Raw genomic sequence first — 26,105 nt, 5'->3', positions numbered from 1 at the left:
TCAGCCTGTTCTTGCCCCACGGAACTTATCTCTTCCTATCTCGACTCTATCTTTTCTCCTCTTGTCCAGTCTCTTCCCACCTACATCCGCGACTCTTCGGACGCCCTCTGCCACTTTAACAGTTTCCAGTTTCCTGGCCCCAACCGCTTCCTTTTCACCATGGACGTACAATCCCTCTACACCTCCATCCCCCACCAGGATGGCCTGAGGGCGCTCCGCTTCTTCCTTGAACAGAGGCCCGTCCAGTCCCCATCCACCACCACCCTCCTCCGCCTGGCTGAACTTGTTCTCACGTTGAACAACTTCTCCTTTAACTCCACTCATTTCCTCCAAATCAAAGGCGTTGCTATGGGTACCCGCATGGGTCCTAGCTATGCCTGCCTTTTCGTGGGCTATGTGGAACAATCTTTGTTCCAGTCCTACTCAGGTCCCCTCCCTCACCTCTTTTTCCAATACATTGATGACTGTATCGGTGCTGTTTCCTGCTCTTGCCCCGAACTAGACAATTTCATTCACTTTGCCTCCAATTTCCACCCTTCCCTCACCTTCACATGGTCCATCTCTGACTCTTCCCTTCCCTTCCTCGACTTCTCCGTCTCCATCTCTGGGGATAGATTATCGACCAATATTCACTACAAGCCCACTGACTCCCACAGCTACCTGAACTACACTTGCTCCCACCCCGCTTCCTTTAAGGACTCTATTCCATTCTCCCAGTTTCTCCATCTCCGCCGTATCTGCTCCGACGATGTCACCTTCCACACCAGTGCTTCCGACATGTCTTCCTTTTTCCGCAACCGAGGATTCCCCTCTACCGTGGTCGACACGGCCCTCGACCGTGTCCGTTCTATCTCCTGCACTTCTGCCCTCACCTCTGCCCCTCCCTCCCGGAACCACGATAGGGTTCCCCTTGTCCTCACCTTTCACCCCACCAGCCTCCACATTCAACGGATCATCCTCCGCCATTTCCGCTACCTCCAAAGTGATCCCACCACCAAACACATCTTCCCCTCCCCTCCCCTTTTAGCATTCCGTAGGGACTGCTCCCTCCGAGACACCTTAGTCCACTCCTCTATCACCCCAAACAGCCCTTCCCCTTCGCCTGGCAGCTTCCTGTGAAAGCGCAGGAGATGTAACACCTGCCCCTATACCTCCCCCCTTCCCACTGTCTGGGGCCCCAAACACCCCTTCCAGGTGAAACAGCGATTTACTTGTACTTCTTGAAATCTAGTATACTGCATTCGCTGCTCACGATGCGGTCTCCTCTACATTGGGGAGACCAAACGCAGATTGGGTGACTGCTTTGCGGAACACCTCCGTTCAGTCCGTAAGGGTGACCCCGAGCTTCCGGTCGCCTGTCATTTTAATTCACCGCTCCATTCCCACTCGGACCTCACCGTCCTTGGCCTCTTGTATTGTTCCATGGAAGCTCAACGTAAACTCGAGGAACAGCAACTCATCTACTCATCTTCCGACTAGGCACTTTGCAGCCTTCCGGACTCAATATCGAGTTCAACAATTTCAGATCATAACCTCGGCCCCTATTACTTTTTTACTTAGAATTTTTTCCACCCCTTTGTTTTGGGTCCTCCTTTCCACCCCCCCCCCCTTCCTTTTGTTTCTCTCTCTCACCTGGCAGCTGTCTCTTACCTGCCAGTACACTTCACACCTAATCTCAGCTGCCTTTTGTCTCCACGGGCCTATTACCATCTCATCTGGCTTAGAATACCTTTTATTGTCTCTTTTGTTCAATTGCAGCCTTGCCTTCGATCTATTTTCTTTTCTTTCCAGTTTGGAAGAAGGGTTTTGACCCGAAACGTCAACTCAAATTTCTCTCCATGGATGTTGCCTGACCTGCTGAGTTTTTCCAGCATTTTCTGTTGTTATTTTGCTTAAATTTGAAAGTAACTTTGGTCAGCTTGCAGTCCTTCCCACACTGCTGCTGCTGAGCCTGTGACTGGCTGACTGGTTCTACTGGTTTTTCAGCTTCAGCTACAGCCTGATTTCATGCTAGTGTTTTACTCTCCACAGATGTTGCCTGGCCTGCTGAGTTTTTCCAGCATTTTCTGTTGTTATTTCGGATTTCCAGCATCTGCAGTATTTTGCTATCGTTTAGTGTTTTACTCTCGCTGGGCCAAAATACATTTCTCAGGTGCTTCTGGATCTTATTGTGACCTCCAACTTCGCCATCATCTTTCTGCCCCGCAACCGCTTCTGCACATCTCTTGGATCTTCATCCCCATGGAAATAACCTCCATTCTCCAATTCTCTACCCTTCAAATAGCTTCTGGATTTCACTCACCCATTACACCTGTCTCTTAACTTGGATAACAGTTCGTCGATGCTCCATGCCAACTCCACCCTACTTACGTCAACTTTATCTCACCACGGGACCTCTGACTTTAATTCTGGACCCCCTCCTATTATTTCCTGGTAGTAACAGGGATAGGAAACATGTATTTAATAACTGCTACATAACCAGGCCTATGTAACTTGAGTATTCAGTGTCCATTCACGTGTGCATTTTGGCTGCTGCTCCGGACCGAAGCCGAACACTTTTTCCACTTTTGTCTCCTTTTTTTCTCTCTACCCCTCCTTGACCACTCTCCTATCGTTATGCCCCCTTTCATTTCTCCTCTTTCAGGTACTCTGCCCTCCCAAATCCCTACCTCAACCTTTCATTACCCTTCTGCCTTCCTACTCTCCTGCTGCCGTGCCAGGCTTGACTCCCTTAGGATAAGCCTACAGCTTCCCTCTGTACCTCTCTTGGCATCCTCCGAATGGCCCATCAAGGCACTCATCACTGCCTCCTTACGAGCAGCAACCCTGTCCCATCCTACTCTCTCGCTGACTTTCCCGCCCAGCGTGCCTGCTGGGGGCTAATCTTGTCAATCTTCTCCCCATCCAACTCACCCCTCCCAGTATTGACCCTGTAGACTCAGGTGTTACCACCCCTCTCCGCATCTCCCTCCAGAGTGTCCGTTCGCTTATGAACAAGGCCCTTGCCATCCATGAGCTTATTGTGAATGATTGCATCGACATCATGGCTTTGATGGAAACCTAGCTGAGGGATACTGACAACTTACCCATAAATGAAGCTTCTCCATCTGGCTATACCTTCCACCACTTGCCCCGCCCAGACCATCGCGGTGACAATGTGGCTCTTATCACACCTTGGTCTGTCTCCCTACTCCTCAGGCACTTTTTCCTCCTTTGAACATCTCCCCTTGTCCACCCCTCATTTCAAATCTTTGTTCTCTACCTCCCATCCAAGTACCATAAAAATGTTCTTACTGAGATATCTTCACTGCTTTCCTCACTCCGCCTCTGCATGGAACGACTTCTCATCCTCAGTGATTTCAACCTCCATCTCAATTCATTATGCTGTCTCTCCTCCGCGTTCACTGTCCTCCTATCCTCCCTTAATCTCTCCCTCCATGTAAAACTCCACAACTCAGTCACGGCCACCCCTTTCTCACATGGCCTCGCTACTCTCATCATGTCAAACACAGAGGCCATTCCTGACCAATTCCTTATATCACTCTCCACCCACATCCCCCTTCCTCCTCCCAACCCTTCTTGCTTCTGTGTCTGCCCCTGGAAAAAGTTCTCTCCCACTTCACTTACAATTGCACTTTTAAAATCCTAACTGTCTAGCCTTTGGCCCTCTATTCACCACAACATTTCTGCCGCCACCGATCTGCTCAACCACACCCTCACCACCATCTTTGATGCGCTAGTCCCCAATAAAACCATTACTCTCTCTCACACTGGCCGTTCCCCTGGCTCTCATCTCTGCTCCCTTAAGTCTAAGGGACACAAACTTGAACGGATAGGGTGGACAACTGGTTTAGCCATTCACCACCAGTTCTGGCTGGACCACTTCACAAGTACTATTGGGTCCTGCTCGCATCTGCCAAAACTGTTCACTATTCCAGGATCACGCTGGAATGCAAAGATAACCCCGGCTTCTTTTCTCTATTGCTAAAAGTCTTCTTAAACCCCTCTCCCCTCCAACAAGTGCAAGGAGCTCATGGACTTCTTTGTCTCAAAGATTGAGACCATCCAATCAGCTGCCTCTGCCACTTCCCTTCCTTCCCCATGCCCACCGGGCCAAACTTCCTCCAAGATTCCCCCCTGCCCAAGCCCTGAACTCTTATCTTTCTCCAGTTTCTCTCTGCTCTCCCCTTATGCCCTCTCTGAGCTCATCTTGTCCATGAGACCCATTTCCTGCTCCCTTGACCCTATTCCCACTAAACTGCCGACTACCCAACTTCCATTTCTGGCTCCCATATTAGCGGATATTGTTAATGGTTTTCTCTCTTCAGGTACTATCCCCCTCTTCTTCAGATCTTCCGCCATCACACCTCTCTTCAATAAACCAACCCTTGACCCCTCCGTCCTTGCAAACTACCGCCCCATCTCCAAACTCCCATTCCTCTCCAAAGTCGTTAAACGTGTTGTCACCTCCCAAATCCGTACCCATCTTTCCCAGAACTCCGTTTGAATCCCTCCAATTAGGTTTTCACCCCGCCACAGTATCGAAACGGCATTGATCAAAGTCACAAATGACATCCTATGTAACGGCGACGAAGGTAAACTATCCCTCCTCGTCCAGTCTGCAGCCTTTGACACAAGTGACCGCTCCATCCTCCTCCCAATGCCTGGCCACCATCGTCCAGCTGGGTTTGACTGCACTCACCTGGTTTCATTCTTATCTACTTATAGCTAGAGAATCACCTGCAATGGCTTCTCTTCCTGCTCCCGCATCATTACCTCTGGTGTCCTCCAAGGATCTATTCTTGGGCCCCCTCCTTTTTCTCAGCTACATACTGCCCCTTGGCGACATCATCCAAAAACACCGTCAGTTTCCACATGTACACCGACGACACACAGCTCTACCTCACCACTTCTCTCAACCCCTCTACTGTCTCTTAAATTGTCAAACTGCTTGTCCGACATCCAGTATTGGATGAGCAGAAATTTCCTCCAAATATTGGGACGACTGAAGCCAGTTACTTCGGTCCCCGCCACAAACTCCGTTCCCTAAACACTGACTCCATCCCTCTCCCTAGCATCTGTCCAGCTGAACCAGTTTGCAACATTGGCATCATATTTGACCTTGAAGTGAGCTTCTGACCACATATTTGCGCCATAACTAAGACTGCCTATTTTCACCTCCGTAATATCATCCGCCTCCGCTCATCTGCTGGTGAAACCCTCATCCATGCCTTTGTTAGCTCTAGACTTGACTATTCCAATGCACTCCTGGCTGGCCTCCCACATTCCACCCTACGTAAACATGAGGTCATCCAAAACTCTGCTACCCATGTCCTAACTCACACCAATTCCCATTCACCCATCATCCCTGTGCTCGCTGACCTACTTTGGTTCCCAGTTAAGCAGCGCCTTGATTTAAAAATTCTTATGTTTTCAAATCCCTCCATGGCCTCACCCCTCCCCATATCTGTAATCTCCGCCAGCCCCACAGCCCCGAGATATCTGCGCTCTTCTAATTCTGGCCTCTTGAGCATCCCTGATTTGAAATCACTCAACCATTGGTGGCTATGCTGCCAATGCCCTAAGCACTGGAATTCCCTCCCTAAACCACTCTGCCTCTCTACCTCCTTTAAGATGCTCCTTAAAACCTACCTCTTTGACCAAGCTTTTGATCATCTGACCCAATTTCTCCTTATGTGGCTCGTGTCAAATTTTGTTTTATAATGCTCTTATGAAGTGCCTTGGGATGTTTTACTTCACTAAAAGGTGCTATTTAAATGCAAGTTGTTGTTGTATTAGTACACATCAACATCCAGTTAAGCAATAAATAAATTATAGTGCACAACATTTCAGGTCCCATTTATTTTCAAGTACAGTTGAGTCTTAACAGATTCACACCTATTTCCAAAGAATACAAGAACTAAATTTCCTTTAAACAAATTGAGATAGTTAAAAAATGATTAGAGGTCTGATTCTGCAAACTTCAACAACAATTTATTAAGCGTACAAGTTGGTTACAGAATAGGAACACGAGGTGGTCATTTAGTCCCTCAAGCCTGTTCCGCCATTCAATGAGATCATGGCTGATCTGCAACCTAACTCCATATACCTGCCTTTGCCCCATATCCCTGAATACCTTTGGTTAACAAAATCTAACAAGCACATATTTAAAATTAACAATTGATCTAGCATCAATTGCTGTTTGCGGAAGAGTGTTCTAAACTCCTACCAGCCTTTGTGGGTAGACGTGTTTCCTAACTTCACTGCTGAAAGGTCTGGCTCTAATTTTTAGACTATGCCCCCTAGTCCTAGACTTACCAACCAGCAGAAATAGTTTCTATCTACCCTATCTGTTCCCCTTAATATCCTGAAAACTTCGATCAGATCACCCCTTAACCTTCTAAATTCCAGGGAATACAACCCTAGTTTGTATAATCTCTCCTCGTAATTTAACCCTTGGAGTCCAGGTATCATCTGGTAAACCTACGCTGCACTCCCTCCACGGCCAATATATCCTTCCGAAGGTGTGGTGCCCAGAACTGCTCACAGTACTCCAGGTGTGGTCTAACCAGGGCTTTGTATAGCTGAAGCATGACTTCCACCCCTTGTATTCTAGTCCTCTAGATATAAAGGCCAGCATTCTATTAGTCTTTGTGATTATTTTCTGTACCTGTTCATGACATTTTAATGATCTATATACCTGGACCCCCCCCCCCTCTTTTAGACCTGCACTGTTTTTAGCTTTTTGTCATTTAGAAAGTACCCTGTTCTATCCTTTTTAGGTCCAAAATAGATGACTTCACATTTGCCTACATTGAAATCCATTTGCCACAGTTTTGCCCATTCTATCAATATCTCTAATTTTATGCTTTCATCTACACTGCTTACAATGCCACCTATATTTGTGTCATTGGCAAATTTGGATATGTGGCTTTCTATCCCATCATCCAAGTTGTTCATAAATATGGTGAATAGATGAGGCCCCAACACAGATCTTTGCGGGACACCACTAGTTACATCCTGCCAATTAGAGTGCCTACCCATTATCCCTACTCTCCGTCTCCTGCCACTCAGCCAATTTCCTAACTAGGTCAATAATTTGCCCTCAATTCCACAGGCTTCAACTTTAGTTAACAGTCTCTTATGAGGGACTATATCAATGTCTTCTGGAAGTCTATATAAACAAATCCATAGATATTCCCCTGTCCACTACTTTAGTCATCTCTTCCAAAAATTCAATCAGGTTCGTCAGGCATGACCTACCTTTTCCTACAAATCCATGCTGGCTCTCTCTGATCAGCTGAAAATTTTCAAGGTGTTCAGTCACCCTATCCTCATAGACTCTAGTAATTTCCCAACAACAGATGTTAGGCTAACTGGTCTATAATTCCCTGGTTTCCCTCTCACCATTCTTAAATAGCAGAGTGACATGCGCAATTTTCTAATCTAAAGGATCAGTTCAACGAATAAGTGACTACACTTCAAAGTAGTTTATTGGCTGTAAAGAACTTTGGCATGTCCCGAGGACATGAAAGGCAGTATATAAATGCAAGTTCTTTCCTTCTTTCTTACAATTTAAGAATGTGGTGTATAATTTTGAAGCGTCAAGCTCCCTAGAGTCCTACATTATCTGTACTGTTCCAGGACATTTGTTGATAACTTCATATTAACCTGTCAAAACTGATTTGTGTCTTAACCACGAAGAGGAGAAACCGATTACACCTACTTATTCAGTTAACTTTGACGGGAAGTGCTGTGGGAATTGTACAGAGTTTTTCTAACTCTTAATAAATAGTCTCTATTCACAATAGCAGACCATATTACAAGTGAAATTGAAAATGTGGTTAAATTAAGCAGTGAAGCCAGGCGCTAAAGTGCTCTCTATTACAGAGGATAACTGATGAGAAACCACTGAGTAAATGATTTGTGTAATTAACTAAAAAAAATCATCCCCATGAGAGATTAAATGGTTAGCTCCCCATCTCAGGGTTTTTTTTAAAAAAAGGATAGCAAACCCTTTTCCTGTACTATTTTCACAATGGAGCAAGACCAGTAAAAAGTCACATTAGGTATACAGTAGTTAGCATCTTAGGATAACAGAGGGATGATGCTAGCACCATTAGGAGTATTGGCTCTGCTGAAGAAGATCCTCTGAAGCCTCTGTAGCTGAAGACCTAAATATAATTAATGACAAATTGATGTGAACATGGAATTTTGTTGGTTGAAGATTCATGGTTTAGACTGAAATAATCTATGCTGGAAATATATTGCCTGGGATCAACATATTATTTATGACCAAGATCTCAAGTATTTGGCTTGCCAACTGAATGGCTCATACTTAAAGTGATAGCAACTGTAATAACCAATCTGTAATAAAACATACAAAAGCAAAATACAGCAGATGCTGGAAATCTGAAATAGAAACAGAAAATGCTGGAAATACTCAGGTCAGGCAGCATCCGTGGAGAGAGAAACAGAGTTAACGTTTCAGGTTGATGACCTTTTGTCAGAATGGGAAAAAGGCAGAGAGAACAGGTTTCAAGCAAGTACAGAAGCAGGAAAAGCGGGGGTGGGGGGAGGAAAGAACAAAAGGGAAGGTCTGCAATAGGGTGAAGGCAGGAGAGGTTAAATGACAAAAGGGATGATGGTGCGAGGCCAAAGGAGGTGGTAATGGGACAAGTAAAGAAACAAAAGATGGGTCTAGAAGAGGTATACATGGGAACAGCAGAATCAGCAATAGCTGCCACCCGAAAAAATGGAGGCAGAGGTCATGATCTGAAATTGTTGAACTCAATGTTGAGTCCAGAAAGCTGCAAAGTGCCTAATCGAAAGATGAGGTGCTGTTCGAGTTTACTTTGAGCTTCATTGGAACAGTGTACAAGGCTGAGGGCAGAGAGGTCAGCATGGGAATGGAGCGGAGAATTAAAAAGTGACAGACGACCGGAAGCTCAGGGTCATGCTTGCGGACTGAATGGAGGTGTTCCGCAAAGCAGTTACCCAATCTGCGTTTGGTCTCCCCAATGTAGAAGAGACTGCATTGTGAGTAGCGAATACAGTATACTAAATTGAAAGAAGTACAAGTAAATCACTGCTTCACCTGGAAGGAGTGTTTGGGGGCCATGGACAGTGGGAAGGGGAGGAGGTAAAAGGGCAGGTGTTGCATCTCCTGCGCTTGCACAGGAAGATGCCGTGGGGAGGGGAGGGGAGATGCTGTTGGGGGTGATTGATGAGTGGACCAGGGTGTCGCGGCGGAGGGAACAGTCCCTTAAGAATGCTGAAAGGGGAGAAGGGAAGATGTGTTTGTTGGAGGTGGCAGAAGATGATCTGTTGAATATGGAGGCTGGTGGGGTGGAAGGTGAGGACATACAAACAATGACGGACAGGTAAAGACCCTCTGGTCCATCGAGCCTGTTCTACACAATTGTGATACCTTGTGTATCACAATATAAACTCCACCCCACCTAAAACCCTGTGATCTTCTGGAGAGGCAAAAAACCAGAAAAAAACACCCCAGGCCATTTGGGGAAAAATTCTTGGAAATTCCTCACCAACCCATCTAGGCGATCGAAACTAGTCCAGGAGATCACTCTGCCTCTGAATTCCTTGCAGTACCTACCTTCTGTAAGAGGTGATCTCCGCCCCAGCCAGAAACAGGTCCAGCTCTCGCTTGAAGGAATTCAGTGAATCAGCATCCATCACACGAGACAGCGGCCTGTTCCAGAGGTCCAGGGGAACCCTATCGTGGTTCTGGGAGGGAGGGGGGGGGGGGGGGGGAAGGGGTGAGGGCAGAAGTGTGGGTAATGAAACTTTACTTGTCCCATTACCATCTCCATTTGCCTCGCACCATCATCCCTTTTGTCATTTAACCTCTCTTGCCTTCCACCCGATCACAGACCTTCCCTTTTGATCTTCCCTCCCTTCCCTCTGCACTTGCTTAAAACCTGTTATATCTCTAACTTTTTCCAGTTCTGATGAACGTCATTGACTTGAAACGTTAACTCGGTTTCTCTCTCCACAGCTGCTGCCCGACATGCTGAGTATTTCCAGCATTTTCTGATTGTAATAAAACATAGTTGAAGTACTGCCCGGAGTTTTATAAATAAGTTATATACCTTCCTTATGTTTTAGAACATATTATGCCTAAATTCATAACAAATTTGTAAACATTCAAAATAAATCTGAATTGACAATTTGAATTCAGAAAAGGACTGTTCATCTTGTTCTTGGATACAGTCAAAAATATGTTCATATACAGCAATGGCAATCCTTTTGCTTCCATGCAGATTTCTCTTGGGTCCCTCAGATACTCAGAATGACACTCAGTAGTCCATGCCATCATCACTCTCATACCAATCAGATGGTGCATCGGTGCCAAAGTATCGATCTCCAAAGTTACCTGCACATTAACAACATTTATTCAATTAATTATTATAAACCAATAATGACCAATATTAAAATTGTAGTAGTTAATATAAAATGTTCCTGTTGCATATTTAAGTTAGTTCAAACACTATACATGATACACATTATTCTCTATTCTTAGTCCCACCTTCTCTAACCTTTTCATTAAAAACATTAAAATGATATTAATGCCTAAGGAGATTGCTTAGATATTAGTGTATTTAACATAGAGAAAACATCCCAAGGTGAGTTGCAGAGGTGCAAGGAGAAAAATGGACACCAAGCCAAAGAAGAGATATTAGGAGGTGTGACCAAAAGCTTGGTCAAAGAGGTGGGTTTCAATGAGGGTCTTAAGGGAAGAGAAGATGGAAAGGCAGAGGGTTCTAGGAAAGTAATTCCACCGCGTGGGGCCTAGGTTGAAGACACGACTATCAATGGTAGGAAATTGGAGGTTCGTGGGAGAACGAGCTGGAGTCAGAGGATAGACAGTTCAGGAGGAGGGGGGGTGTACTGCTGCAAGAGGTTATAGAGATAGGGAAGGCCGAGGCCATGGAGTGATTTCAACACAGAAAATAATTTTAAATTTGAGGCTTTGGGTAACCAGGAGCCAATACAGGTCATCAGGGACAGGGGTGATGGGCAAGTGGGACTTGGTGGGGGATAGGATAAAAGGTGGCAGAGTTTTGAATTAGCTGAAGATTACAAAGGATGAAAGATGGGTGATCAGCCAGGAGGGTGGAGGATTTCAAGTCTGGTGGTGACAAAGGCCTGAATGTGGATTTCAGCGTCAAAGGAGCGGAGGTAGGGGTGGAGGCAGGTAATGTTGAGGTAGAAGTAGATGGGAGTGGATTTGGGGTTGGAAGGTCAGCTCGGGGTTGAATAGGATGCAGAGGTTGCAAACAGTCTGGTTGTCTGCATGTGTGGCCGTGGAGGAGGATCGAGTCTGTGGCAAGGGTGCGGAGTTTGTGGCAGTGGCCAAAGATTATGGCTTTGACTTTCCCAATATTTAGCTGCAGGAAATTGCAGCTCATCCAAGACTGGTCGTTAGACAAGCAGTCTCACAACACAGAGCCAGTGGAGGGGTCAGGAGGTAAAGCAGCATATCATCAGCGCACACATAGAAACTGACCTAGTGTCTGCAGATGGATATTGCCAAGGAGAAGCGTGTAGATAAGGTAGTGGAGGAGACCAAGGATGAATCCTTGGGGGGGGATCTCAAAGTAATGGTGCAGGAGTAGCAAGAGAAGTCATTGGTAAAGATCCTCTAGCTATGATCAGATAGCTAAGAGTGGAGCCAAGCTAAACAGAGAAAAGGCATTACAGGTAGATGGTGTGCCCGACTGCATCAATTGCTGCAGGGAGGTTGAGAAGGGATAATGCACCACAGTCACCATAGCAGAGAATGTTGTTGGTGATTTTGGTTAGGGCCATTTCAGTGTTGTGTAAGTGCAGAAACTTGATTGGAAAAATTTATAAACCGGTTTCAAGTTCTTCTACTATTGGAAAATAAAACATTAAATATACAGTTACCAACCAGTTATTGTTCAAGTTAGTTACACAGTTTATTTTACATCCTCCAGGTGAGCAGGAGCTCCTAATCCCATGTGCTCGCTCAGTTCCCCTTTCCTTCAACCACCATTGAACCTATTCTTAAATGTTGAGATGGTCTCTGTTTCAATCACAAACTTTGGTAGTGCATTCACAGCTTCACAAGCCACTTTGTAAAAATGTTTCTCCTGCTCTCTGTCTTAAATTTCTTGCATTATGTATGCTCCCTTGCTCTTGGCCCAACAGCTGGAAATACAATATTTCCAGATACTCTGTCCCTATACCCTCTCTATTGCCACAATGTCCTTTAGAGTTAGGCTTTACTTTTTTTTCCTCCAATTATGTGTCCAGTACCTTGTCCAAGTAGCCATTATTCAACTGTGAGCCTTGAAGGTGACAGCCGACAGGTTATCCATTTATGGAGGACATTGCAGCCTTATACCAGGCAGCATCTTAGCGAATGTGCACTGTAGCCTCTCTATTGTTTCAGTATCCTTCCTATAAGCATAGAGCCTAGAACTGCACACACTACTCCAGTTATGCTTTTACTAAGGTTTCATTTCAATTCACCATTGCATCAGACTTCTTTTTTCTATACCTCTTGCCATAAAACTCAATGGCCCAGAACTTGGTGTCGGGGGCTTGCCGCGCGTGCAAGCCCCCGATGTGCACTTACCCGGCGCGCCAACATCTGAAACCTGGCCCGCAGTGGATTTCCTGTAAGTGGCCCGGTTCTGATCTCGGCGCGCTGTGCTAACCTGACCCAGCGGCGTAGTTAGTGCGATGTGCCGGCTGGGATCAGGTGAGCACTGTTCAGCCAATCAGGGGAGGGGAAACTTCATTCATAAGTTTGATAGTAAAGACTGTCAAACTCATGAAAAGTACGGCACCCCAAAACACTACTTAAACTTTAAATAAAATTTTAAAAAGCATCCCAATAATTAAATTAACTATGAATAACTTTAAAAAACTATTTAAAACAATTAATCAAATTTTTGAAAAAAATTAATTTTAAAAAAATAGGGTCTAAAACTAAACTTACCTTACTGTAGATTCTTTAAAAATAATAAACCTGTGGAAAAAAAAATTCTAAATTGTACTAAAAGACCACTTACCTGTAAAACTAAGTACTTACCTGTGGTTTTTCAATGCGTAAAAACCGGAGCCCTTTACACATGCGCAAATCTGTAAAAATACAGGAACTCCAAGTCGCACGCGCTGCCCAATACCGCGCATGCGTTCAGCCTCTTAACCCCTTGGGTCAGAGGACAGGAAATGCCGGTTTTCAGCGCATGCGGTGTGCATGCTGAAAACCGGCAATTCCTCCTGGCACACGCGCGAGTACCCTGTCCGTACTCACGCGTTGTGACAGGAATTACTGGGCCAATATTCCATTAGCCTTTTTTAATGGCCTTATCCATTTCAGGTGCTGCTTCAGTGTAGGACATCAAGCAGATATTATAAGAATCATAGTTACAGTCCAGTGGACCTCAATAATAGAGAAGACTTTGCTGCTGGAAATCAACATTAGTAGATAATCAAGGGCCCCCAAATTTAACTCCTCCAATTGTAATAAATGCTGACAGCCCTAGCTTCCGACCTAATCCAATCTGAGGTTGCATATATAAGATACAGAAAAGCCTACAAAAGTTGAGCTTTAAGAAACAATTTTACTGTCAAATGTTTTTTATTTTTATTGCTAATGATGATAGGTTCACATTCAACAATGGAATGTTGGCTTTCATTGCTAGGGGGATAGAATATAAAAATAGGGAGGTATTGCTTCAGTTGTACAAGGTATTGGTGAGGCCGCACCTGGAATACTGCATACAGTTTTGGTGTCCATACTTAAGAAAGGACATACTTGCTCTCGAGTCAGTACAAAGAAGGTTCACTCGGTTAATCCCGGGGATGAGGGGATGGACATATGAGGAGAGGTTGAGTAGATTGGGACTCTACTCATTGGAGTTCAGAAGAATGAGAGGCGATCTTATTGAAACATATAAGATTGTGAAGGGGTTGGATCGGGTGGATGCGGGGAAGATGTTCCCGATGATGGGTGAAACTAGAACTAGGGGGCATAGTCTTAGAATAAGGGGCTGCTCTTTCAAAACTGAGATGAGGAGGAACTACTTCACTCAGAGGGTGGTAGGTCCATGGAATATGCTGCCCCAAAAAGCTGTAGAAGCTACATCATTACATAAATTTAAAACAGAAATAGACAGACAGTTTCCTAGAAGTAAAGGGAATTAAGGGTTACGGGGAGCGAGCAGGAATTTAGACATGAGTCTAGGTTCGGATCGGACATGGCCCTGTGGGTAGCGGAGCGGGCCCAGGGGCCGTGTAGCCTGATCCTGCTCCTATTTCGTGTGTCTAATTCTGTTAGATTCAGGAGATGGTTCTGTGATAGTAGATTGGCGGTTAGGATCAGATCAGCCATGATCTTATTGAATGGCGGAGCAGGCTCGAGGGGCCGATTGGCCTACTCCTGCTCCTATTTCTTATGTTCTTATGAGTAACCAGACAGTGTGTTTTAATCTGTACGGTTTTAAATTTGCATTGATGCACAGGTTAAGATATACCTGACCCAAAGCACGGACAGTCACTTGTCCAGCTTGCAAATAATTGTAAATGCAGAGACTAGGAAGGCAGATAATCAGGGCTTTAACGCCTTGCTCTTATTTTGAACTATTTCACTTAAGCTAAAAGTAAAGTGCACAGAAAGATGCAAAAACAGACTGCAAATAATAGAATGCTCAGAGAGTTGTCAGAATCCAAACCCCAAAATAAATCTCAAACATCTGCCTGACATAAAGCATTGACAAGACTTCTAAGAATTGCAAATATAGTGCCGACATTGATATCAGTATTCTGTTCAGTCACATGCCTGGAGGGTCTGTGCTTCATGTAGATTGCTCATGAGATCTTCTAAATTGGCAATGTTGAATATCAATTTATGTTATTCTGAATCATGAATTCTTGCTACAATTCCTCAACCATTCATGATTTTGAACACCTCTATCAAATCTCCACTTATCCTTCTCTGCTCCAAGGAGAACAACCCCAGTTTCGCCACATAACTGAAGTCCCTCATCCCTGGTACCACTCTAATAATCTCTTCTTCACGCTCTCCAAGACCATGACATTCTTCCTAAAGTTTGGTGCCCAGAATTGAACACAATACCCCAGCTGAGGTCTAACCAGTGTTTCATAAAGGCAGTGTAACTTCCTTGCTTTTGTACTCCATTAATAAAGCCAAGGATCCCATATGCTTAAAAAAAAAAATGGCCTTCTCAACTTGTCCTGCAACCTTCAAAGATTTGTGTACCGAGATCGCGCAATCTTTGCGGCAAAAAGTTTGCCTTTTTCGACTCAAGTGATTTCAGTGCAGTACAGTGGGAATTCGCTAGTGTGATCTGCTGTGACATCAACAAGCTGTCTAAGCAGCCAATCACAATGCAGAATTCTCAGACAGGGAAGCAGGAAGTGAGAGCCTGCTTTTATCCTGACTTTAAAATGTTAGAGAGCAAAACAAAGATTGGGGCTCTAACATGGGGATAAGGTAAACCTGAATTATCATGAACAACCTTTTTAAAAAATATATCTTTTTAAAGTTTCTCCACAATGATAAAAATTACAATTTTTGACACTCCACAAAATTAAAATTAGTTTTTCAGGCCCATAACATTTGTTTAGCAGTCAATATGCTGTTAAAACCCCAGTTACACCTAATCGTCGATGACGAAGTCCAACACCACCTTCAGTGTGCTAGTGCAGCCTTCGGTCGCCTGAGGAAGAAGTGTTTGAAGACCAGGACCTCAAACCCAGCACTAAGCTCATGGTCTACAGAGCAGCAGTGATACCTGCTGTAAAGTCTGTGGGTTGTGCAGTTAATAAATACACAGACTTCAGAAGTAACAAACAAACAGGTCTTTACTATTCGAAGGTCCGGGCGAATCTGCCCCAGCAATCATGCCACAACACTTATATACTGGTGTGGTCACTATCGGTATTACAGTATACAGAAGCCAAACAAATAGTGCCACACCTAAAGTAGTTCCCTTAAAGGTGAACGGTTACATTCAATAGTTCCCTTAAAGATAGACGGGTACATACACTACAATCCTCCCTTTTTAGCTTATTACTTACAGAGTCCCCGTTAAACATACATATCTTCAAATTCCTATAAAACAAATTACAGATATAATCTCGGTGGAGTCAATGTCATATAAAACAATTTACAAATATAATCTCGGTGGAAACAGTTCACAGGTTCAGTCTCTGCGGAAACAGTTCATAGATTCAGTCTCTGATCTTGACTCGTTCCGAACAACATTTCTTTGGTGTAGCCGGTTCACCTGGCTAGCGTGACTCCTCCATAGCCTTTTTCTTGACGTAACAGCTTGAACTTTCGTCCTGTTGAACCAGCAGTGTGGACTTTTACAACCAACTGGCTGTCTTGACATTTTCCAGTTTTTCAACTAATTTAGCTCCTTTCGTAATGTCCCGCCTGGAATGGTAGAAGTGCTAATATTTTAGACAGTTATTATCTTCTGCTTCTTCTTTTTCTTTTCTGCCTTTTTGAAACTCTCGGAGCTCCTTTCTCGGCTGCCAGCTGTAGCGCCACCAACTCTCTATGTTCCTTAGACCTTAAGTGCTTCCTCCGGATTTCAGCACTTTGAGAGTTTTCATCACAAGCTGGGCAGACCACATCCTCATAATATTCAGTGTCACTCAACAGGTCATGGTAATATTCAGGTTCGTCCTGAGTTAGGCCAGCGAGAGAGACTTCTTCTTCCTCCTCACCCGTCTGGACGTTAGCTGACGGTGGTTCCTTCCCTAAACATCTTTCTTGAAAAGCCTTCTTCATGCATTCATATTCATCCCGCTCTTCCTGGGTTATCTGCCATTCCTTCACGACGGACCTCATTTGTGAGTTCCATACCTTCCTTTCCATCGGTAATTGCGTTATCAGGCTATTTAACCCTTCTACTGAAATAACGGTTTCCACATTCTTCTGTTCACCTTGACGTGATTCAATGTACTTTTGGCATCCTTGTAAAATTTGTGTTGCCACCTCAGCTATCTCTGTGACTTTTGAGAGCTCCGAACTCGTTCCCCCTGAAGATTGAAGCTCGTGTTCAGATTGTTCCCCTTGCCGAGTCTTGTCCTTCAGCATATGAAGGAGTTGGCCGACTGTTAACTCTTCCCTGGGAACACGGTGGATCAGAGTCTTCTCCATTTCATCCACCTCTTTCTCCAATACTTCCACCTTACGTTCCTCTTGAACTTTGGCTTTCAGCGCTCGGCAAAGTTGCGCCCTGATGCTCTCTAGTTCATGTTCAGGGACCATTCTTACAGTGTCCTGTTCTTCCACTGAAAGGATTCCCAGTTGAATCTGTTCTTCAAATTGTTGAACCTCGGTCATTGCCGCCTCATACTTGTCTTGGGTGTCCTTCAATGTTTTTATAAGTTCTTGGACATCCTGTCTTTCATGCTCTGCCATGATTTTCACCTCTAATTGCTCATCTATGGATGGAGCTTCTATCGATGAGTCTGTCTTGGCCTTGAGTTCATCAAGAATTTCCTGCAGCCTTTGGACTTCTTGCTCATGTTCAACCTTTAGTTGTTCATATGCTTCTACTGAAACTAGCTTTTCGGAGGCTGCCGAGTTAACCCCCTCCAGAATTGTAGCCTGGGCCTGTTCATACTGTTCTTTCAACTTCTCACACTCTGCTTGTAAGGAGTCGTAGAGAAGAACTGGAATAAAATCCTGGCTCCCTGAAGATTCCTCTTCCTTTGGTTCATTCTGTAAATATTCTAGTTCCTGAACAGCATCAGGGGAATGTGATTGGTATTTGACCATGATGGCTCTATGGTCGCTCTCTGCTTGAGCTAGCTGTCTCTGTAGTCTTTCCAGGTTCCCCCATTCGGTGTCCCAGAACTTTTCCATATTTTTCATCTCCTGTATGAGACGGTCACTCAACTGTTCTAATTGTTGTCGTACTTTGACATAAGTTTGCGTCCGAGCTCGGTGTTCTTCCGTCATGGATGAATCCTTTGCTTGAACAGGCTCAGAATTCTCTGTCAACCTGGAGTTCTGCTCTGCAGCTTTATTCTTCTTGGTACCATAAGTCCTTCTGCATGTCTTCGTTTTCTTTCCCATCGTCGGCAAGTCCCTTTTAGCCTTGTCTTCCATTTCCGACTTGGTCTTATCATCATCCATTTCAGAATCTGAGCTAATAGCTTGCACCGAGTCCTCCCTCATTATGGCTTTTAGGTAATGCCATTCCATGTCTATTTTCTTAATCCACTCCCGTCCTAGAAGTGGTGGTCCTCCCTCAGATAATACGTACAAGTTCATTCTTGGGTGTTCTTTACCCCTATCTCTCACCTTGACTCTTATTTTCCCCACGGGGTATACGTTATGCCCCGTGTATGTCTGTAATACGAACTTGGTATTTCTTAAAAGGTATGTGAGAGAATAGCCGGTGGTAGTCCCTTCGGTTGATGACTGATAGAGCTGATCCAGTGTCCAGCTCCATTCTTACTTGGACTCCAGCTATTTTTAGTATGACCCAGATGGCCTGTAGATCCGTTGCTTTACCCACATTGTGGATTCTCAGACTACCCAGCTCCTGGTTGTTTGGGTCTGAGTCTGAATTCTGTTCGTCTGAACTCTTCTCAGCCACCTTGTGTACCTTGTTGTACTTTTCTGGTGGTGGCTTCCTTTGATTATTGGTCTTTTTCCCGGACCGGCATACCTTCGCGATGTGACCCAGTTTGCCACACTTCCTACACTCTTGGTTCTTAAACCAGCATTGATTCTGGTCATGCGTTGTCTTCCCACAACGATAGCATTTTGTTGTGCTAGAAGTAATTTGGTCCACCCAGAGTGCCGCCGCCTTTAGTTGCATTTCCGCCGTTCCTTTCGCTGCGGCTTCGTGCGATGCAGCTATAAGGACAGCCCTGTCCAGTGTGAGGTCGTTCTCTTCCAGTAGTCGCTTCTGCGTCCCTTCTTTGGACAATCCGCATACGAACTTGTCCCGCAGCGCTTCTGTCAGATTCCCTCCGAACTGGCAGTATTTCGCTAGCCTACGCAGTTCGACCAGGTATTCCGCATTACTTTCGTCTTTCTTCTGCGTTCTTGCGTAGAATTTGAATCGTTCAGCCAGCATCAGCGGTGTGGGGTTCAAGTGGTCCTTCAGCACAGCCACAATCTCTTCAAAGGTCTGATCCGCTGGTTTATTTGGTGCTATTAGATGCTTCAAGAGCCTGTATGTTTTTGCCCCCATCGAGTTTAGCAATGTTATCGCCTTGTCGTCTTCCTCTATTTTGTTGGCTTCGCAATAGATCTCTATGCATTCCACGTACGTGGCCCAGTCTTCTATTTCAGAATTAAAGTCGTTAATATTCCCTCGCTTAGGCATCTTTCTTCCCTTGGGAGCAGCACCAGTATTTCTTTAAGTATTCTTATTTATTTGTTTGTTTCTAAGATGGCGGTTTTCCCGCGAAATCGGCGGTTTCCCGCTCTTTCCTTCTCTCCCCGCCCACTTCAATGGCGGTATGTCAATCAAGATGGCGGTTTTCCCGCGAAATCGGCGGTTTCCCGCTCTTCCTTTCTCGCCCCGCCCACTTCAATGGCGGTTTCCCGCTTCTGGCGTCTTCTCCGCCTAATGGCGGCTTCCCGCGTTTCTTCCCGGTGGAAGGGGTACGCTTCCCCCACAGCGGACAGGTTCAGCCGCTGGCTGGCTACCGCACAGCTCCCCTTACTCGGCTATGTCTTTTCCTCCCGCCCGCACGGCTCTACCGGCGCTGGGTACACCCCGTTAACGGAGGACAGTTCAGCCGCTGGACTGGCTCTCGCGCAGTCTCTCACCCCGTTTTCGGCTGTGTCTCTCACCCACTCCCGCACGTTCGGTTTTGCCGGCTCTGAGTACCCCGTTGGTGGAGAACAGCTCAGCCGCTGGACTGGCTCCTCGCAGTCTCTCTCTCCGCACCCGGCTCTCCCCCGCACGGTTCCCGTTCGCCTCCCCAGCCCTCTCGCAGACCGGTGTTTCCCTCCCCGGCTGCGGCTGGGTTTCTCTTCCCGCGCCTACTCGCAGGCTCAGCGCTTCGTGGCTGCGGTCGCTGCCTGGAGTTTTCCCGCCGATCGCGGTCCAGCTGTCACCCGACGCCGTTGGACCCGACTTTTGGCCGGCACAGCTCCCCCCTCGACCGAGGTCGAGTGCTCTGCCCTTATCCTCCGGATACTTCTACACCTTCCCCTACTCACAGTCTCTTCGGCCGCCTTGTTTCTTGCTGGTCGGCTCACTCCGCACCGTGGCAGAAGGGTAGTCAGTGCCTGTTGCTGATACAGCTTTTGTTGTTAGTCTTCCTGTTTTCTGTTGTTGCAGCCTCGTGTTTTCTTTTGGTAGCACGACGAGGGCGGTTGTCTCTCTTCGACGCTCTTCGTTGCTTTTGGTAGTCTTGCCGCAGGGTACGATCGGACTCGTCGCCACTGTAAAGTCTGTGGGTTGTGCAGTTAATAAATACACAGACTTCAGAAGTAACAAACAAACAGGTCTTTACTGTTCGAAGGTCCGGGCGAATCTGCCCCAGCAATCATGCCACAACACTTATATACTGGTGTGGTCACTATCGGTATTACAGTATACAGAAGCCAAACAAATAGTGCCACACCTAAAGTAGTTCCCTTAAAGGTGAACGGTTACATTCAATAGTTCCCTTAAAGATAGACGGGTACATACACTACACCTGCCCTGCTGTATGCCTCAGAGACATGGACCATGTACAGCAGGGACCTCAAAAGCACTGGAGAGGTACCACCAACACTGCCTCCGCAAGATCCTGCAAATCCACTGGCAGGATAGGCACACCAACATCAGTGTTCTTGCTCAGGCCAACATCCCCAGCATCAAAGCTTTGACCACGCTCAATCAGCTCCAATGGACGGGTCACATTGTCCACATGCCCGATATGAGACTCCCAAAACAAGCGCGCTACTCGGAGCTCCGGCACGGCAAGAGAGCCCCAGGTGGACAGAGGAAATGCTTCAAGGACACCCTCAAAACCTCCTTGAAAAAGTGTAACATCCCCACCGACACCTGGGAATCCCTGGCCCAAGACTGCACAAAGTGGAGGAGAAGCATCCGGGAAGGCGCTGAACACCTCGAGTCTCTCCGCCGGGAGCAAGCGGAAGCCAAGCGCAGGCAGCGCACATCAACCCAAGCACCCCACCTACCCGCCCCTTCAACCACCGTCTGCCCCACCTGTGACAGAGACTGTAGGTCCCGCATTGGACTCAGTCACCTGCAAACTCATTTTTAATGTGGAAGCAAGTCATCCTCGGTTCCGAGGGACTGCTTAAGAAGAAGACACCTAATCCAACAAGACCTAGCATTTAATGAGGTATTTAACAGTGATATTACAGCGGAAAAGCCCAAGTTGTTGTCAGTTTCACCAATTTTACTAATTGCCAGCTTTGGGGTGGGGGGGGGGGGCGGGGGGGTGAGAAGCAACAGTGCAGCCAGTGGTGGAGCAGTGAATGACTAACTACAGCTTCAGGATTTCCGTGTTTAAATACGCATGCGCTACATCCTGAAGTTGCAGTCAGTTTCAATTTAATAACTTGCGTTAACATCGGGCTGTTATTACCCACCGCAGATTCCGGTCCAATGTTAACGCAAGTTATTAAATACAAAGATAAATGTAAAGGAAATGACTTGCATTTATTATAGCACCTTTCACAACCTCAGTACGTCCAAAAGCACAATGTCAAAATTTCAGAAAACGGCAACTTTTGTAGTTCAAGGAATGAATGTACAGAGATTCAGGCTCTGGAAAATTAATCTTTGTGTTTAAAAATAAAAAGACATTGGCAATATGAACAAAATTAATTGAAACAGGAAACAAAAATGTAGAGATGAAAACATCTTGCTATCAAAGTATAGAACATAAAAATAGTGGAAAAATGTAATTCAAAATATCAGAAGAAAAAAGTGCTGTTTTGTCAATGCAATTTCTGGGCCAGTATCTTGGAAACCAGGACCATTAGCTTCTATATGCATTGGTCCTGACCAGTAACACTAAATTGTCTTGGATTGCACATCAGCAATTCAGTCATATGATTCTGCCAAAGTCCATGCCAATAACCAGCCTTCCTGCCCTGCCTCCACCCCCACACAAAAAAGAGGAATATTTACTACCATGCAACACTACATCTAGTGACCTGGTGAGGAACTGGTAAACAGTTATTCTCAGCCTGTGAGAATACCCAAAGTCTACTGGGACTTGTATTTTACTTTGAGTCAAACTGGTAATGTATATGGATAGTGGGGGAATAAAAAGGACGCCGTTTGGTTACATTTAAATTCACATATAACCTTACCTATTCCAGGAATAATGTGGAATTCATCATTTACTTTCTTGTCTACAGCAGTGGTGATGATGTTCACCTTAGGAAAGGCATAAGCCACTGAGTGCACTCCCATTTCAGCCATCAGCAACGAGAGCAGGAAAATTTTATCTTCTTGCACATCATGATCCTGAAATAAGTCAGAAAAGTTAAGAAGCAGTGTGGTTTTCAGCAGCTACAACACTAAAATTGGTGTTAAACTATAAACACATTATTTTTTCAAAACTAAGATTACATATACAAACTAAAATTCTTTCATAAAATTACCATAGAGCCTGTTCAAAGTAATGGAAAACATACAAGTAAATTCCAACTATCATAAAAGTAGGTGACAAAACTCAAACAGATGTAATTTTACAATATTTTCACAGAACTATTTTGCTCCACAAGAAAATTACATACAATATTTCACATCCACAGTGCAAGATCTACCAGACATCATACTCTGCAGTGTCACCAAACATGATTTAGTTCTGAGTCCTTTGCTTAGAACACGACAAAGAACTAAGTCCAGACATGTCAGTATTCTCTCTACAACTCTACCACGATAGAGTTCCCCTTGTCCTCACTTTTCACCCCACCAGCCTCTACATTCAACGGATCATCCTCCGCCATGATCCCACCACCAAACACATCTTCCCCTCACCTCCCCTTTCAGCATTCCGAAAGGACCACTCCCTCCGCGACACCCTGGTCCACTCCTCTATCACCCCCAACACCGCTTCCCCCGGCACCTTCCCGTGCAAGCGCAGGAGATACAACACCTGCCCTTATACCTCCCCCCTTTCCCACTGTCCCGGGCCCCAAACACCCCTTCCAGGTGAAACAGCGATTTACTTGTACTTCTTGCAATTTAGTATACTGTTTTCGCTGCTCACGATGCGGTCTCCTCTACACTGGGGAGATCAAACGCAGATTGGATGACTGCTTTGCGGAACACCTCCGTTCAGTCTGTAAGGGGGACCCCGAGCTTCCGGTCGCCTGTCACTTTAATTCTCCGCTCCACTCCCACTCAGACCTCGCTGTCCTCGGCCTCTTGCATTGCTCCACTGAAGCTCAGCGTAAGCTCAAGGAACAGCATCTTATCTTTCGATTAGGCACTTTACAGCCTTCTGGACTCAACATAGAGTTCAACAATTTCAGATCATAACCTCGGCCCCTATCATATACATATAATATTTTATCCACACCTTTTGTGTGTGTCTTTTCTTCTCTCCCACATGGCAGCTGTCTTTCATCCTGTCAGCACAATTTACACTTCATCTAGAGCCATCTTTTGTTTCTTAACCTATCCCATTACCATCTCCTTTTGCCTTGAATATCTCTCAAATGTCTCTTAACCTCTCCTGTCTTCTATCCCATCACAGACCTTCCCTTTTGTTCTTTCAGCCCCTCCCCACTTTCCCAGCCCCTATACGTGCTTAAAAATCTGTTCCATTTCCTGCTTTTTCCCCCCAGTTCTGACGAAAGGTCATTGACCTGAAACGTTAACTCAGTTTCTCTCTTTACAGATGCTGCCTGACCTGCTGAGTATCTCCAGCATTTTCTGTTTTTATTTCAGATTTCCAGCATCTGCAGTATTTTCTTTTTGTATCATGTCAGTATTTACATTACCATGTTAGACCACCATCATTTTGGGGAGAGGGAAGTTAAATATCAGAGTCCTTCTCAAGTACATCTAACAATGGGATACAATTTTTCTAAGACATAACACACTATGGGCTGGATTTTTCCAACCATGGCGGGTCCGAGGCGGGCGACGGCCGTGGCGTGTGGGGACCTGGCATCTGTCTCGATTCGAAAGGTAGCAGCGCCACTTGCTGTCCGGTGACTCGTTTTACCGGTTTTCAACTTTGTTGGTCACTGGTTTATGGTTTTACTTTTTCTCCACCGCTTTGATCTACGGTGACCTCCAACTTGCGTCAATTTAGCCATCATCTTTCTGCATCACTACTGACTCTCATTCCAACAGCAACAACCTCCATCCTTGAATTCTCTACCCTTCAAATAGCTTCTGGACTTCACTCAACTGCTTTGGACAGCAGCTCGTCGATGCTCCGTACCGGCCCCATCCTGCTCACGTCAGCTTATCCTTTCATGGGACCTCTGACTTTGACCCTGGTCTTCTTACTATTGTCCCCAACCTATTCCCTGCTACCAGGAAATATGTATTCCATTAATTATTACAGTTAAACAGGCCCATGTAACCTGAGCTTTTCCAGTGTCCATTCGCATGCGCACTTTGGCTGCTGCTCCTGACCTGAGCCATTCCACTTTTCCCTCCTATTTTCCTTTTCTCTCTATCCATTCCTGACCGCATTCTCATGTCCTGACGGAAACTTGGTTGAGGGGTGATGACGCCTCCCCACCTGGCTATACCTTCCACCACTTGCCCCGCTCAGACTGCGGTGTGGCTCTCATCACCAAATAACACCTTGGTCGGTCCCCCTATTCCTCCAGCAGATTATCCTCCTTTGAGAATCTCACCTTATTCCACCCTTCTCACCTCATTTAAAATTCTTGTTCTCGACGGCCCACCCAAGCACCATAAAAATGTTATTACCGAGATATCTTAACTGTTCTCCTCCCTCAGCACCGAATAACCTCTCATCCTCGGTGATTTCAACCTCCATCTCAATTCATCATGCTTCCTCTCCTCCAAGTTCACTAGCCTCCTATCCTCCCTTAATCTCTCCCTCCACGTAAACTCCCCAACCCATATTCACGGCCACCCCCTTGACCTTGCCATCTCTCGTAGCCTCGCTACTCCCATCGTGTCAATTGCAGATAAGGCCATCTCTGACCATTTCCTCATATCGCTCTCCACCCACATCCCCCTTCCACCCATCCACCCCCCAACCCTACTTCCTTCTGTGTCCACCCCTGGAAAAAACTCTCTCCCAACTCTCTTACAACTGCACTTATGAAATCCCAACTGTCCAGCCTCTGGCCCTCCATTCACCATGACAGTTCTGCAACTACCGATCTGCTCAACTACACACTCACCATTATCTTTGATGCCTCAGTCCCTACTAAAACAATTACCCTCTCTCACCCTGGCCGTTCCCCCGGTACAGTTCTCATCTTCGCTCTCTTAAGTCCGAGGGACGCAGACTTGAACGGATATGGCGGACAACTGGTTTAGCCATTCACCGCCAGATCTGGCTGGACCACAGAAAGCACTATTGGGCCCTGCTCTCGTCTGCCAAAATTGCTCACTTCCAGAATCATTCTGGAATGCAAAGATAAACCCTGGCTCCTATTCTCTACCCCTCTCCCCTGTCTCCTCCACCCTTACCTCTGATAACAAATGTGAGGAGCTCGTGGACTTCTTTGTCTCTAAGATTGAGACCATCCGTTCAGCTGCCTCTGCTACTTCCCTTCCTTCCCCTAGCCCACTGGGCCAAACATACTCCAAGGTTCCCCCCTGCCCTAGCCCTGAACTCACATCTTTCTCCAGTTTCTCTCCGATCTCCGCTCATGACCTCTCTGCGCTCATCTCGTCTATGAAACCCACCTCCTGCTCCCTCGACCCTATTCCCACCAAACTGCTGACCACCCAACTTCCTTTTCTGGCTCCCATGTTAGCTGATATTGTTAACGGTTCTCTCTCCTCAGGTACTGTCCCCCTCTCCCTCAAATCTGCCGTCATCATCCCTCAAAAAAAACCTTGATCCCTCCATCCTTGCAAACTACCGCCCCATCTCCAACCTCCCTTTCCTCTCCAAAGTCCTTGAAC

The 26,105-nt window shown here is 45.8% G+C and overlaps 1 protein-coding gene across 4 annotated transcripts in view; it reads right to left on the bottom strand.

Annotated features, from left to right (window-relative positions):
* Nucleotides 1-5,843: 5,843 nt before the first annotated feature.
* LOC147112577 (uridine-cytidine kinase-like 1) overlaps nt 5,844-26,105 on the bottom strand; it is a 119,765-nt gene continuing 99,503 nt past the window's right edge. For all 4 annotated transcript variants that reach the window (XM_085996970.1, XM_085996969.1, XM_085996967.1 and 1 more), the window contains exons 14-15: nt 22,340-22,496; nt 5,844-10,396 (exon numbers count right to left, since the gene is read on the bottom strand). In XM_085996970.1, the coding sequence (XP_085853096.1) occupies nt 10,320-10,396; nt 22,340-22,496 (234 nt within the window). In that variant the 3' untranslated portion in view covers nt 5,844-10,319. The remainder of the gene's footprint in view (nt 10,397-22,339; nt 22,497-26,105) is intronic.

This window comes from Somniosus microcephalus, chromosome 9 (assembly GCF_052327205.1).
Source record: "Somniosus microcephalus isolate GS21.2 chromosome 9, FLI_Smic_1.0, whole genome shotgun sequence".
NCBI classification, from domain to species: Eukaryota; Metazoa; Chordata; class Chondrichthyes; order Squaliformes; family Somniosidae; genus Somniosus; species Somniosus microcephalus.
Note: the sequence above shows the minus strand (reverse complement) of the source record. Positions and strands in the feature narration are given on the sequence as shown.